This window comes from Salvelinus namaycush, chromosome 39, assembly GCF_016432855.1.
Source record: "Salvelinus namaycush isolate Seneca chromosome 39, SaNama_1.0, whole genome shotgun sequence".
NCBI lineage: Eukaryota > Metazoa > Chordata > Actinopteri > Salmoniformes > Salmonidae > Salvelinus > Salvelinus namaycush.
This window is the reverse complement of record NC_052345.1, coordinates 22,120,589-22,135,739: the sequence shown is the minus strand read 5'-3', so window position 1 is coordinate 22,135,739 and position 15,151 is coordinate 22,120,589. Positions and strand designations below refer to the sequence as shown.

The 15,151-nt window shown below is 40.4% G+C and overlaps 1 protein-coding gene across 1 annotated transcript in view; it reads right to left on the bottom strand.

Annotated features, from left to right (window-relative positions):
- Positions 1-10,662, bottom strand: part of LOC120032799 (inactive tyrosine-protein kinase 7-like) — a 42,881-nt gene extending 32,219 nt beyond the window's left edge. The window contains exon 1 of the mRNA XM_038978980.1: positions 10,377-10,662. Coding sequence (XP_038834908.1) covers positions 10,377-10,500 — 124 coding nt within the window. The 5' untranslated portion in view covers positions 10,501-10,662. The remainder of the gene's footprint in view (positions 1-10,376) is intronic.
- Between the last annotated feature and the right edge of the window lie 4,489 nt (positions 10,663-15,151).

Here is a 15,151-nt window from a genome sequence, read left to right as displayed (position 1 = left end):
TTCATAGAAGTGTGATTGACTTGGAGTTACATTGTGTTGTTTAAGTGTTCCCTTTATTTTTTTGAGCAGTGTATGAATATTGAGCATCCGCCATTAAAATTCAAACATAGTCCCCAATTTGACATCACCGTGCTCTTGTATGACATGACATTCCATGAAAGACAGATTAACTAGCGAGCAAAATTATTACAAACTTTGACAGTGATTTAATAGTACGCAAAAATGTTTAAATAAACCAGTGGCTATCTCCTGCACAAAGGCTGCGCAAGGACGTTGGTTGCCATTGCAGTGACTTGATCAGCTGTGTAGCTAACTGTTGTAACTAGCTTACTGACATGAATGACACAAAAAGCTTGCATTAGCCTGTTTAAATTCCCCTGAAGTTGTAGACATGCAGCCCCACAATTCAAAAGAACTGATATCAGAAATCAGTCCGTAGGATCAGCATGTTTCTCCCCGTAATTGTATCATTGGGTCAGCTGAGCACAACAGCTGACTCGCGAGGCTACTGCAGTGACTCGTGGCGGATGAACAGCTGCTTCTTGAAAACTCAATGGAAGCACTAGCTAGCACTACCAGCTACAGTAACTTGCTAGCTAGCTTTTTTTGGAAGACGACATTGTGTGCAGTACTAGGTTAGCTGGTTAGTTAGCAGCACCGTTTCAGTCAAAGATGATTTCAGTGACTGGCTCAGCTAACGTTAGCAAGTTAACGTTGGACAAATGTGTTAGCTTTTGTGCTTATAGTCAAAACTTCAGAACCACTGCTAATTGAAGCACAATAATCCTTAGCTCACAAACAAAAAAAAACAAAAAAGACATTTGTTTTAGCTTAGATTAATTCAGACAATTTTGATGCAGAAATTGAGTTCCGCAGACGATGTCACGTAGGGAATATTTTCAACGTTATGGCAGCCCTTGGAGCCGAACTAATTTTGATCTATCCCATTACCATTTACGAAGATACGAGACAGATCAGTTCAGCTCAGGTGGAATCAACACGCCATCTGATGTAAGACAATGACACCGAGTAGGATGTTGCTTGAGGGATTTATCAGACACTGCTGTGCAAGACTCCTTTTCCCCATACTAGGGTAAAGGAAGTCAAGCGAGATTAGGATGAAGTAGGCATAGGAGTCAATTTAATCATAACTGCTAAATGTGTTTCCTGGATAAGTTGACAATAATGACAATGTTCCACTTAAAAGGAGGAGCACAGCAAAGAGCCCGGCAGTAGGATGGAATAGGGCTGGGCGATCTGGCCTAAAAATCACATCTCGATTTTTTTCAAACTTATGGGCGATTCACAAGATATTTTGTTTATGTTCTCTAAATAAGCATTGTTGTACAATTAAAAGGTCAAATACACCGCATTTCAAACAGTCAGCAATAATCTAATGAATTCACAGCGTGTGAAATTAGAGAAATTATATTATTATTTAGCCTAACTAGTTTCACCTGCTTTTTTTGTTGTTGCAATAATCGCTGATCTGGCTTTCAAGTCTATGAAAATGCCCTTTTTGTTCAAACATTTTACCAGAACAATGCATAATGTACATTCACCAATAATGACTAACTTCCTGTAGCAGGTATTACCATACAGAAAATTTGCACAGGTCTCAATCTCTCATGCAAAAGAACATGCTAGTGAGTAGCCAGTTAATGTTAAGATTTCAAGTTTAGCTAACTTAAATCTATTTGTTCGCTAACAAGGCAGAACAGTTGAATTGTTGTGAACACACCCTTCTGTCCGTCTCCAACTGTTTGAACAGCATGTTAGCCTGTCCACTTTGTTCAGATGTTAAAGATGTTAAAAATCAAGTGGCCTACCTTATTTCTGAATGAAAACGAGTTGCCAATTATGTTTGAATGCTTATGGCACATTTATTAAAATGAAAAAAGACCACACAGCTAGCATAACAGTCTATAGCTAAAATGCTGATAGAGGTACATGGTACCGCAATGCCGTGCGACAAACTGAGCATTCGTTTTCCAGAATCAATGTTCACTGATACTCCTGTTTTAGTAGCGTCTGCTCTGCGCGCAATTTGAGGAGTTGAGACATACAAAAAGGTATCGTTAGAAAGGTTAACTTCATGTATTACAGTAAAATGTGTTTCAGTGTCCATTTGACGGATTCCGTTGGACCGAACCTCAAATGCAAATTGCGAGTTGAAACTGCTTGTCAGAGGAAGAAGTGTTCTCTCAACTTTGTTGGTGTGGCAGGGGGAGGGGCTCGGTGTGAGTGTAAACAGAGAGGAAAAGGCGAAGCGAGGTTTCATTCTTGCCCAAATCCTGTCCAAAATAAGCTTGTCGCCTGCCTTACGGCGAAGGAGAACAAAAAGACAACATGAGAACAAGCAGACAAACGCTCATAAAAAAAGGTAATACAAAATAACTTCATGCGATACAAACATTTGGAATATCGCAGAAAAACATTCATTGGAATTGATTCGATATAAGAGACCAGACCTAGGACAGGTTTGCATTGCAGCTGTTCTCTTCTGCCCTGTCATCACAGAGAGCACGGCGTGAGATTGTATCGGAGGCCGATGAGACTTTAAAATCCTTGGTGAACCGTTCCCTTCATTTAACGCAGGGGCCCAGCTGTGAGATGGATACCCATCTGTGGCCAAAACATTTATATGAGAATCCCCTGCCCCGTCACTGCACATACAAGGGACAAAACAGCTGGAGGGGGGGTGGGCGCAGAGATGAGTGGGAGCTTACTATGGCCATACATGGTCATTTTCTTGGTGGAGATTATGAATGTAAAAAAAATATTTAATTACATGACTAAGACAAATACTACAGAAAAGACTAATGGATTAACCCACCTATATACAGTATTATAATACATTTTTCTGTACAGTACTATTGTACCGTACTCTATTTAGCCGACTAAACTCAACGATTTACGATGGAGTTGAACGGCGACTAGTGTGTGGGCAAACAGCAGCAGTATCACATGAATTGTCCTGTGTAAAAGTGGGATATTCTTTGGGTACTGAAATGTGTAGTTATACTCCACTGTGCTATCCAAACTTGTGAAATATAGGTTCAGATTTGGTCCAGTCCGTCTGCGGACGTTAAACATCAAGGCCAGGGTCGACTGACCAAATGTAAACTACTTTTCAACATCCATGGACGTCCGATGTCGGTCAGTGTGTTAGGATGCTTGTTAGAGTAAAATCCCTGCAGAGTTTGTTTTATTATAAGTAGGATATTGTAGATGTGGGTAGACGTCAGTGTGTGTGTGTGTGTGTGTGTGTGTGTCTGTGTGTGTGTGTGAGAGAGTGTGGGAGTGAGTGTGAGAGTGAGTGTGAGAGAGAGTGTGAGAGAGAGAGAGTCCAGACTCAGCCTGTTTTAACACTCTTGGTTTGACCATGAGGCAGACAAAGCTGTTCTGAGCTGAACATGACAGTGGAAGGGAGGACAGTAGCAGGTGAACCCAACTGTGATTTGTGACTATTATGATTTTCCATTGTAGCCAATTCAGTTGCAGTAATTCCATTAGTGATTTATTTGGTAATTTAGTTACCAATTTGGTAACGGAATTACGAGTTATATTCACTTAATAATTCAAGTAAAATTGATATCAGTAAAATCACTAACTAAAAAAATAAATAAATAAAAATCGGTACGTTTACCATTACCTATTACTTTGTGAAGTTTCATTATCCTCCCTCATGAGGGAGAGACATTTTAAAATATCTTAAAAGATATGTCGGTTTTTGGTTACGGAATTAAGAGGCCCAAGGCAATTTTTCTTTTTTTTTTTTAACTCAGAACGTAAACAATTCCTCCAAAACCAAATATAAAGTGTTGAAATTAGTTGGCAGGGGTTTTGATGCATTTCTGATAAGACATTTTCCTTGTAGATTCTAACATTTTCTATCTGATCCAGAAATCAAAGCCTTTACTTATGCCTAATTTGACATGCTCCTGGAGAAGAAAATAAAAGCTTTGTGTACCTCCATCGTTAGAGTCCAGAGCCAAGTTTACGGCCCTGGAAGAGTCAGGGGTTCAGCAACTTTTCTCATGTGAGCCTTGGGGCTTTAATTTTACTGTTGGCTCTGGCTTGAAGGTGATAAAGAAGCCTACTCTCTGTTTTCGTGGGGAAATAACAATTGATGCACCAAAGCCAGGTTACACCCCATGACATCTCAACTATGCCCCCTCATCCTCCGTGGTATGGCATCTGCCGCAGGCAGCTCAGACTTGGAAGTGTATCCAGAGTATGTGTTTTCGATGTGAGATTTAGAATGCGATGCAATTAGCTGTCCCCTGTGGGGGGGTTCATCCTCTCCACCCCCTGCTTCACCCCCTCCACGCCTGCCAGTTGGCAGTGTTGACCTCATGCTGCGAGAAGTGCAAGCGACTGATGCGTACCGCAGAAAGAGTGGGGCCCCTGACAAACAAACAATACCCCTACAGCACACAAGGAGGGACAAAATACAATAAACATTAAGGGAGCCCAACAGCAGAGGATGTTGAAAGTCAGAAAAATGTTTAGGAGACAAGGCTTGGGACTTTCACAGTTGCACAACCCAGCAGTTTTTTAGACCTCATATGTTGATAGTTAACCAAGTAATTATTTCTTCTCACAAACTAAATTGGCGGGAAGGGGTAATGTGTGTAGTACTGAAGATTAGTCTATCCTCCACAGTAAATTCCACACGCTTCTCTTTATAGTACATAAAATCTAAAAAGCCTTTGGTGCTCTGGGAATGTTGTGGTACTTCTAAATCCGGTTCTGGAAATAGATGGAGCTTAATGAAAAGCATATGGACTTCAATTTAATTACACAAATTCTGAACTCATAACAAGAACCACTTGTTCTCTCTGCAGAGCACTCAGGAGTTTCACCAGGCAACTTCACATTGGTTCCAGGCAGGTCAACAGACTAAAATTGTCCCTAAAACAAATCCCTCCAGACAGCCCTTGAGAGGACCGGGAAAGGGTTAATACGCAACAGAGGGCAAAAATCTGGCAAAACATCTAGCAATAAATATTGTTTTACCACAGAGGGACTCAAAAGGTACCAGCACTCATGTCCCTAGTTCTTCAAACGGTTCAGACTGAGCTTGTTCTTGGGTGGCGAAGTGTAAAAACATCTCTTCTCCCCTGCTCGTGACCTCTCTGCCCTGGATTCAGTCTGTGTGGGTTTCCCTTGATGATTGGAGCCTGTGGCTTTTGAGCAGCCTTTGGTTTACCTCATGTTCAACGAGAGCCATGCATAGCTGTGATTGGCTCTGTCAGACAGGGTTCTTTTCATCTCGAAGTTTTGCTGTCCATTTCACATGCCATCGTCATTTTAGAGGAGCATGAAGGGATGGCACGGACATAAACAGTTGGACCACTACTTTATACACTGCGTCAGTGATTACTCTTATTGAATTTACTTATCATTCACACAAAACCCAAGCAGTTCTGGGAGTGTGTTATTCAGGGTTTACACGCAAGTATTTTGATGGCATGCTATTTTCCACTCTATTTTATCTGCAAATAATCTTAGCAAAATATAATAATCATAATCAGTCTCCAATAAATTAAATACTTGTCACATGCGTCAGAAACGACAGGTGTAGACTAACAGTGAAATCCCGCTCTAAAAAATGGGAAAGAAATGCAGCCGAATCTCGATGTGGAATTGTGAATGACATCTGCCGGGCTTTCCTAGTGTACTTTACAACATGGAAACACTCTTATTCCCAGTCAGCAGCACTGAGGTTTGCCATGGTTACAAGGCTATGCACCTTGACGATGGTGCCAATGGCTCATATGTGGCTGAAAGACAAGCCTAGGTCCTAGCTTTGGCAGAAAGGCATGTCTAAAAAAAGGGTGACATTTTGATTAATCTATAAAGTGACAATGAAGTGTGTGCAACGGCAAAACTTTTAGTTTGACCTCATGCCCAACAGCCTACGTTAACGGAGAAGGATGAAATTAAGTAAAGACAATGGAATCATTAAACAATTGGGTCATCAACGTTATTCTGCAACTGATGACTCACACCGTCTTTGGGATTTATCTTCCACACAGTTTTTAATCCTTGTTGCAACCAGTGAAAGCGGTTGATTTCAACCCAACGTTTCCTGGCCACACAAAGGAAATTGGAGCCGTTTTCAGGAACAGATCCTCCTGAAATAGCCAAAGGAGCCTACTTCAAGTTCAAAGCTAAATATAGATCTCTTTTTTTAACCAACAAAGCCGTTTCCATCAAGGAGTGAAAAAAGGGATATTATATATATATTTTTTTTTTAAATAAGCACCTAAGTACGCCAGAGTAACAGATCCACACACAGATGTAGTTTCCTAAATTGGTTCTAAAGAATGTCCAATTTAGCAAGAATAACTATAGTTAAACCAAATGCTTTGAAATGTTTAAAAAACACACACTACCTACCATGAGTCTGGAGACCAAATAGTTCTGAGCTTTTTGTTGTTGAACAGTTCATCATTAGACACTTCAAAACGGACCCGTTCTCCCACCATTTTGTTCAGGCCATTCCTGCCAGACACTCCATATCAGACAACTTGACATCTTATGAGCAGAATATCTTCCTCCTTGCCAAGGCCCTGCTACTTCTCTGCCGGCGAGCGATCTCACGACGGGTGGCATGGTTTTACACGGGCATTTGTTTCAAACATCATTCGTTTCAAACATCCGCCAGGCTGTCATTTCAGGAGCTCATTAAGCGCCATCAGATCAAAACATCAGTTATGTCAGCCGCTGGCATCGTCTTTATGCGCAGGGTTGGGCGCCAAATACGGAGGGCATTGTGGAAACTAATTACAAGCGCCTCGTTTAAAACATGCTTTGGCACGACCCGGCTGGGTTGACCCAGGGTAGATTTACTCAACAAGAAAATAAAGTGGCATCAATCATCCTATGAGTTGGGCATAGAGGAGCATCTACCATATCAGAGGACTCAATTATAAAATGTTACCTTTACACCCCCCCCCCATGTAATTTTGAAACCTTTGACAGTGTAAATAGTGTCACTGCTGTTTTGCTTTAAATACTGTGCAGCAGTTAACAGTTACTCCTCTAAATTCTGAACGTCCACCATTACATTTAAAACTGTGCATATTTCATTTGTGTGTGTGACGTTGCAGAGGTCGAGGTCTTATTTTTACACTTCTAATAATAGTACGACAAATCTTTATACATCAACCCCCCTCTCAAATAAATGCCCTATATCAGGGCTGCCCACTGACTGCTAACACCATTTGCTTTGGCTGACTAAAAGGGCAATAGTGTTGAGATTGATTATCCCCCCCCCAAAAAAAACCTTCAAAACATATTTTCCAGATCTTAAAGTTCAGCTGTAATAAACACTTGTGTGTCTGATCAAACCGCAGCTGCCAGAGGTGTGCCAAAAGAGAATAGTGATGGTTACCCCTGACATTTAGCGGCACAGTCCCAAAGACCCATGAGACCTCAGAGGAGTTAGACAAGAGGGAAGAACATGCCATCACACCTAATCCAGAATGTGTTTCAAGAAAACAGTCAGCTGCTTATCCTCCATCCTCACATTTGTCATAGACCAGAATGGCCCTCTCTTTCATGCGAGTAGTTGCCATTGCTTTAACAAGACACACACAGTAGGAACAGATGGCAGTACCGGAAATAAGGACTGGGTTTTGATCGAAACAGGAAATTTGTACAAGCTCTGAAAGGACTACACAAATTGGATGAATGTTGGAAATTAAATTAGAATGCTATCGGCATAATTCAATGTTTCAGAAAATAATCCAGTTCCATTGCTGCAAATGGTGATGATTGATCTTATTGTAAACCGAGGAAGCTCAATTATCATTATTTCAGTATGCGTTTGGTTATCCTCGCTTCCTCATCTCTGTGATATAGCCGGCTGTAGCATCCCCTATGCCCTGTGTGATATAGCCTTCTGTAGCGTTGCCTATGTCCTTGTGTGGGTGCTGTTGGTTTAAGAGAGTTCACTCAACTTACAAATGTACCTCATGTGAAAGGTAATATTACCAAGAAAATAACCTATACTAGCGTCAGCAGCCCAGACACAGGCAATACAGCAAAGTAAACAAACCCAAATATTAGATCGCCCGGCTCTCCAGGTACATAGACCACTCTCCAAATAACTATAAAACAAGTTACATGTGCAATCAAACTGAAACCTCCTTGGACTCAGGCCATATTCCAGTACTTCAAGGCGAAGGATGTTTCACATTATACACTGTAGATCTTAATCACGACACAGGACCATCTTGTCAGGGGAAAAGGGCTCACAATAGGGTTTTGATGTAGAAGTATCTGAAGACATTTTTATCTCCCTCTCTGAAGCCCCAGAAATCAAAACGTTGATATTTCAAACAATACACGGAGCCTTGCATTTAAAAACAGTCCAATAAAACCGAGGGTTCTTTTCCACTTAATTACAGTGTCAAAACCATACTACAGCATAACATGCTTCTCAGTCCTCTTAGTTTAGAATAAACAAAAAAATGTGAGTCCAATTCAGAGCAAAGGGACTTGTCAAGTGAAATGATACTACCTCTGTCTTTGCAATTACAGTGAGCGCTTCTAAAAGTATTTCTCCCCAGACCAATCCTGATTTCCATAACAATGGAAGGAGATGGTCCCCCTCGCGTTCTAAAGATCAAGCAGGCCTCTCAACTACCTGTGAAGTCTCTTCAGGCTGCTTTTATCTCTTGGAAATTCCATGCAAATGTCGTCCCATTTCCTCCAGAGACCCTGAGGCCAACTACAACACCCCAACACACATTTTCTCCGTGTCTCCAAAAAGACTGTTTCTCGACACTTCCACTTACCTACAAGAAAAAATATATACTTTAGTCATACATTGGGGCATTGTGGAAGAAGGACCAAAGCAAAAGCATTGAGCTTTGAGCCATCCCACTTCTTTGCACACGCTTACCTTATACTTTTACAGGCGGCTTTAGCCTGCAGCATATGTAAAATACCCTTCTACACGCTGTACTACAGTATGTGCCTTACCAGCATATCCATAGGATCCTATAATTCAGCTATAGGATCTCTATGAACATATCATTCCTGACAACCTATAACAATCAGCCTGTGCTGCCCAATTAGAATTGGAGCTCTTGAGATGACTGGAAAAGGTTTGAGCAGTAAGAACGCCTGCTCTCCATGACAGAGTGACCAGGTGAATCCGGGTGAAAGCTATCGATTCCTTATTGATGTCACTTGTAAAAATCCACGTCAAATCAGTGTAGATGAAGGGAAGGAGACAAGTTAAATAAGGATTTTTAAGCATGGAGACAATTGAGACATGGATTGTGTATATGTGCCATTCAGAGGGTGAAAGGGCAAGACAAAAGTGCCTTTGAACGGGGTATGGTGGTAGGTGCCAGGCGCACCGGTTTGTCTCAAGAACTGCAATGCTGCTGGGTTTTTCATGCTCAACATTTTCCTGTGAGTATCAAAAATGCTCCACCACCCAAAGGACATCCAGCCAACTTGACACAACGGTAGGAAGCATTGGAGTCAACATGGGCCAGCATCCCTATGAAAAGCTTGACACCTTGTAGAGTTCATGCCCCCAACAAATTGAGGCTGTTCTGAGGGAAAGAGTGGTGCAACTCCTTAAGATGTTCTTAATGGTTTGCACACTCAGTGTAGGCACACTCACTTCCCCCACTCTCTTCAGCCCAGGTCTGGCCATATTCTATGAAAGAGCCTGTTGAATCAAGCTGAGCAGTAGGGAACCTTCTGAAGTCAGGCCATGCCTGACATGAATTATAATTATTCTGCCCAAAAACAGTTGTTAGTCATGGTCCTGTTATGAGCTCTACTACGCTCAAATGACATACTGTAAAATGCATATTGTTATGGAAATATTATGGAAATTGCAGCATTACCATGTGTGGCATTGGAAGACAGTTCTTTGTGTGCCCTGCAATGCTGTCAAGTCAAAGCCCAATGCTCAAGAGGATAGAATATGTGGTCATGACATTATCCAAACTAACCAACTGGACAGCAAAAAATACATAATGGGTAACACGATTTTCACTGATTATGTTTTTGGAATATGGAGTTTTTTGGGGAGTGGGTGACAACGAGTTTCCTGCCGTTAAATATTACACAAGACTTTTGTAAAATAAAGGTTTACATTTTTTTTTTAAACAAGACAACGTTGTTTCAACTTTGTTTGTGGGCGCTTACAACTTTTGCTATTGGATAACGTCCTATACTCTAGTCACCAACATTTTTCTGAAAGAAAGCTTGTTTGTTACATTGAAGTAGTAGTCTATAGTATAGTATAGAGTATTGTACCGAGTGGTAAGCACACTTTCAGATAACTTAACATGTATAACACCCGGCGGGCTTGTGGCCACTTGGTGTCTTCTTACCTTTGGTGAAAATAAGAAAGAGAGTCGTGGTGTGTATGGTCGGCATGACTCCTTGTCTACGCCTATTCGCCGAGTTCAGGTTACTCTCTTTGAAACCATTATTTTCTGTGGACGGTAACTCCATAATAGAACTCCAGAAAAGTAAGCCACGACTAAGTTAAATCATTCGCACAAGAAAACGAGACCCAAAAGCAAGGGAAGTCAGCGCGAAAACCTGAACTATCAGCGTTTCACAAGACCTAAAAGGTACTCCAACGAGGAACAACTGCTTTGTCTAGTGGTCGTCCGATGATACGACTGTTGCACGATCAATTCGTAAATGTGAAGACGTTACACATTTACGTTATTTCAAATAATGGCACAAAAAAAAAGAAAGGTGCCTACATGCCATTACTTCGACACTACTGAATGAAAGTAGCCTTTTTATTTTTCTCTCTCTCTCCTTAGCTCCCACTTTGGATGAGAGGCTTCCGGTGTTTGGAGAAGAGAGGGAGGGGTGAGGGGATGGTGGGCACTAAATAATACTTTTTTTAAAGGTAGCGTTAGTAGGTCAAACGTGTTTGCACTTTTCTATGCAAACATTTTATTATTATTTTTTATTTTACCAGGTAAATTGACTGAGAACACATTCTCATTTACAGCAACAACCTGGGGAATAGTTACAGGGGAGAGGAGGGGGGATGTTATTTTATTTGGATCCCTTTTAGTCCTCATTTGGACTAATCTTCCAAGAGTCCTTAAACATTAAAAAACTATTTGTAATAAGATCACATTTTCACATATAACACTGTTACAAACAGACATAATACACTTACATATTGACCCGATAAATACTCTAACAGTCTAAAAAGATAGATTGATTCTTCATCTAGTCAAGCACAACTTTCCTATGTATTATATTTAAATTGTTTTAAAGCATTGTTTAAATTTGTTTAAATTGGCAGACCAGGGGGTTTGATCAAGACGTTTACACAGATCAGACACGGACAGAGTATGATTAGCTCGGTTTCAAGGGTGTTTATTAAATAATAAATCAAAAGAAAAGGATCGGTCTCCCCCATGAGACCCTCTCTGAGATACCGTCTTCTGGGCTCCGTCTTGCTGTATCCTGTCGGGCACACAAACTCAACTCCCTCGTCTTAGCTCGGGCACGGTCTCCAACTACACGAAAGTCACCTTACTTCCCCCAGTCCTCTCCTGTGTGCTGCCCTTCTGGCAGCTTTATGGGGCTTCGCCAACTCCCCAATCAGCCCCAATTAGTCCTGGGCGGAGAGCCCGTTGAGACCTGGCACGTCCAGCAGATGGAGCCATCGCCTCGTGATGTATACTCCGTCTGTCACTAGGCCTCGACGAGTCTCCCGCCGGTGGCTGACCTGCTGTACGCCACACTCTACATCGAAATGTTATTTTGCCTATTTCTCTTTTCTGTCTGGATAACACATAGATGGTGGACAATCTATTCCTGGTATTTACTGAATGTCTGTCTCTTACCAACTGAATACCTTTTGTGAATAGAGTTTGGCTGTTTTAAATGTTATATAGTGTGATGAAACAGGCAGGGAGCAGGTCTCGAACCCTCAACCTTCTAGTCCGAAGTCCAGTGCGCTATCGACTGTGCCCCAAAAGCATGCTCGAGCGGCAGAGTCAATATCCCCGCTTATAAACCCAGGGTCGTTACACTACTCCCTGATATTTTCCAAATCTACTTGTAGAGCTTGCTGTACATGTTGAACCGATTGTCTTGCTGTATAAATTGTAGTATTATCTGCAAATATAGTAGCTTGAGTTTCAGATAAGGCATAAGGAAGGTCGTTGGTATATATTAAGTAAAGAAGTGGCCCAAGGCAGCTGCCCTGCGGTATTCCACAGTTTAAAGCACGAGGGGAAGAAAATGAACCATTGACATAGGTGGACTGTTTCCTGTCAGTTATATATGACTGACCCAATTCAGTGCTACCTCCTTAAAACCATAATGCATTAATTTTGTCAAAATTATTTAATGATCCACTAAATCAAATATTGCACTAAAATCTAAAAATTGAACACCCACAAACCTGCCATTATCCATAGCATTGAGCCACTGGTCAGTCATGTCAACCAATGCAGTTGTAGTGGAATGTTTTTTGCGATAAGTATGCTGATTGGCTGTAATCAGATCATTCTTTTCCATGTTCTCCCATATTTGTCTACTCACAATTACCCTCCAATATCTTACTGAGTGAAGGGAGTAGACTAATTGTGTCACGATCGTCGTCAGGGTGGAAATGACCGGACCAAGGTGCAGCGTGGTAAGCGTACATTTTCCTTTATTTTTTGAATGTCGCCAACAAAAACAACAAAAAACAAACATGAAGCTGACTAGGGCCATACAGGCCACTAACACAGACAACTACCCACAACTAAGGTGGAAAAACAGGCTGCCTAAGTATGATTCCCAATCAGAGACAACGATAGACAGCTGTCCCTGATTGAGAACCATACCCGGCCAAAACATAGAAACAGAAAACATTAGAAATAAAGAAACTAGAATGCCCACCCTAGTCACACCCTGGCCTAACCAAAATAGAGAATAAAAGCCTCTCTATGGCCAGGGCGTGACAAATTGGTCGACTATTGGCAGGAGTAATGGGTTCTTTGCTGTCTTTCGGAATAGAACACAGTTTAGCATGCTTCCATACATTTGCAAAAATCCCCTTTTCCACTGACCAATTAAATATGTATTTCAGTGGAGCTGCAATCTATGGAGCAGCATAGCGAAGTAAAAAATTGTCCATAAGATGATAACCTGTAGATTTCAATAGGTTTAACACCTCCTCTACTGACACCATTTGTAGACTAAAAGAGCAGGTTTTGTTACTCATAATATGATCATCAATCCATTGGACAATAGCTTGTTTGGAAGAATGTGTGTTTACATTATCACTCAGTAAATACATTTTCTTTGTAAAAACATTGTCAATATCAGCTGGTTTTGTTATTGTTCTCCCGCCAACCTCCACACTAGATGGGCATGATGAGATAGATGTACAAGTAAGCCCTTAACTGTATTCCACACCTTTTAAGAATAATTTTTACAATCAATAAAAGCATTTTTGTAAAAAAATAAAATAAAAAAAATCTTAAAAGATTCAATTTATCTGCATAATTACGCAATGTTCTATAATTCTGTTCATCAGTTTCTAGTTTAGATTTGGCTGCTAAGACTTTTACCATATTTCTTTGAGAAAAAGCCTCACCCAGTTCATCATCACTCCATGGAGATACACGAGCCCCAACTGTCCACTTTCTTACTGGGGCATGATGGTCTATTACCTCAGTGAGTAAATCAATAAAACATTATGTACTGTGATTTAAATCATCCTCTTGATAAATCAGCTCCCAGGGTACAGCAGCCAAATCATTTAGAAATAACTCATGATTTAATGTTTTACAATTTCTCTTGACCACAATCCTTGGGGGTTTCTTTGGAACCTTGGTGTTCATGGTTATGGTCACAATATTATGGCATTGATCTGGCTTTTAAGCATTGCAATGGTATATTACAGAAGATCAGATCAATGCATGTGTCTGAACGGTGACCCAACTTAGTTGAAGATCTAGTAGTATCATTATCCATTTGTTTCAAACCACAGTTCTCGGCATATCTCATCAATTTAGTTATATTTGAATTATTATGATCCTTACAATTTATATTAAAATCACCCAAGATAAACACATCTCTGTTACTATCTGTGGCCTGGTCAAACCCAGTGCATAAGTCATCCAGATAGGACACCTTAGAGCTAGGAGGTCTATACACACATCCTACCAATATGGGTGCCTGGTGAGGCAGATGTACTTGAGCCCATAGTGCCTCTATTTGACATACATTAAGGTCATCCCTCCTCTTAAAAGGTATATGATTCTGAATGTACAGTGCTACACCCCAACCATTCCTAATCCTGTCCCTTCTCAGTAGACTATATCTATGATTCCTGTCTCTTCTCAGTAGACTATATCCTTGAATGTTTATTTGCCCATCATTTTCAGATGCATCTAAATGTGTTTCGGTCAAGCCAAAATATGAATATTATTTATGTTGACCAAGTTAAAAACCTCATGTATTTTGTTAGGAAGGCTACATACATTAACCTGAGCTATATGCAGCCCTTTCCTTATCAAGTGGAGATCAATAGAGCATGTATTCATTATAGTGGAGATCAATAGAGCATGTATTCATTATAGTGGAGATCAATAGAGCATGTATTCATTATAGAGGAGATCAATAGAGCATGTATTCATTAGTGGAGATCAATAGAGCATGTATACATTATAGTGGAGATCAAAAGAGCATGTATTCATTATAGTGGAGATCAATAGAGCATGTATTCATTATAGTGGAGATCAATAGAGCATGTATTCATTATAGTGGAGATCAATAGAGCATGTATTCATTATAGTGGAGATCAATAGACCATGTATTTATTATAGTGGAGATCAATAGAGCATGTATACATTATAGAGGAGATCAATAGAGCATGTATTCATTATAGTGGAGATCAATAGAGCATGTATTCATTATAGAGGAGATATATATTATATATATTTTATTTTCATTTTACATAAAAATACAAATCGTACAGTGCAAAGATTATGAAATCTGTATACAGTGTCTTCAGTATGTATTCACACCCCTTTACTTTTTCCACATTTTGCTGTGTTACAAAGTGGGATTCAAATGGTTTTAATTGTAATTTTTTTGTAATTGATCTACACAAAATAGTTAGAATCACCTT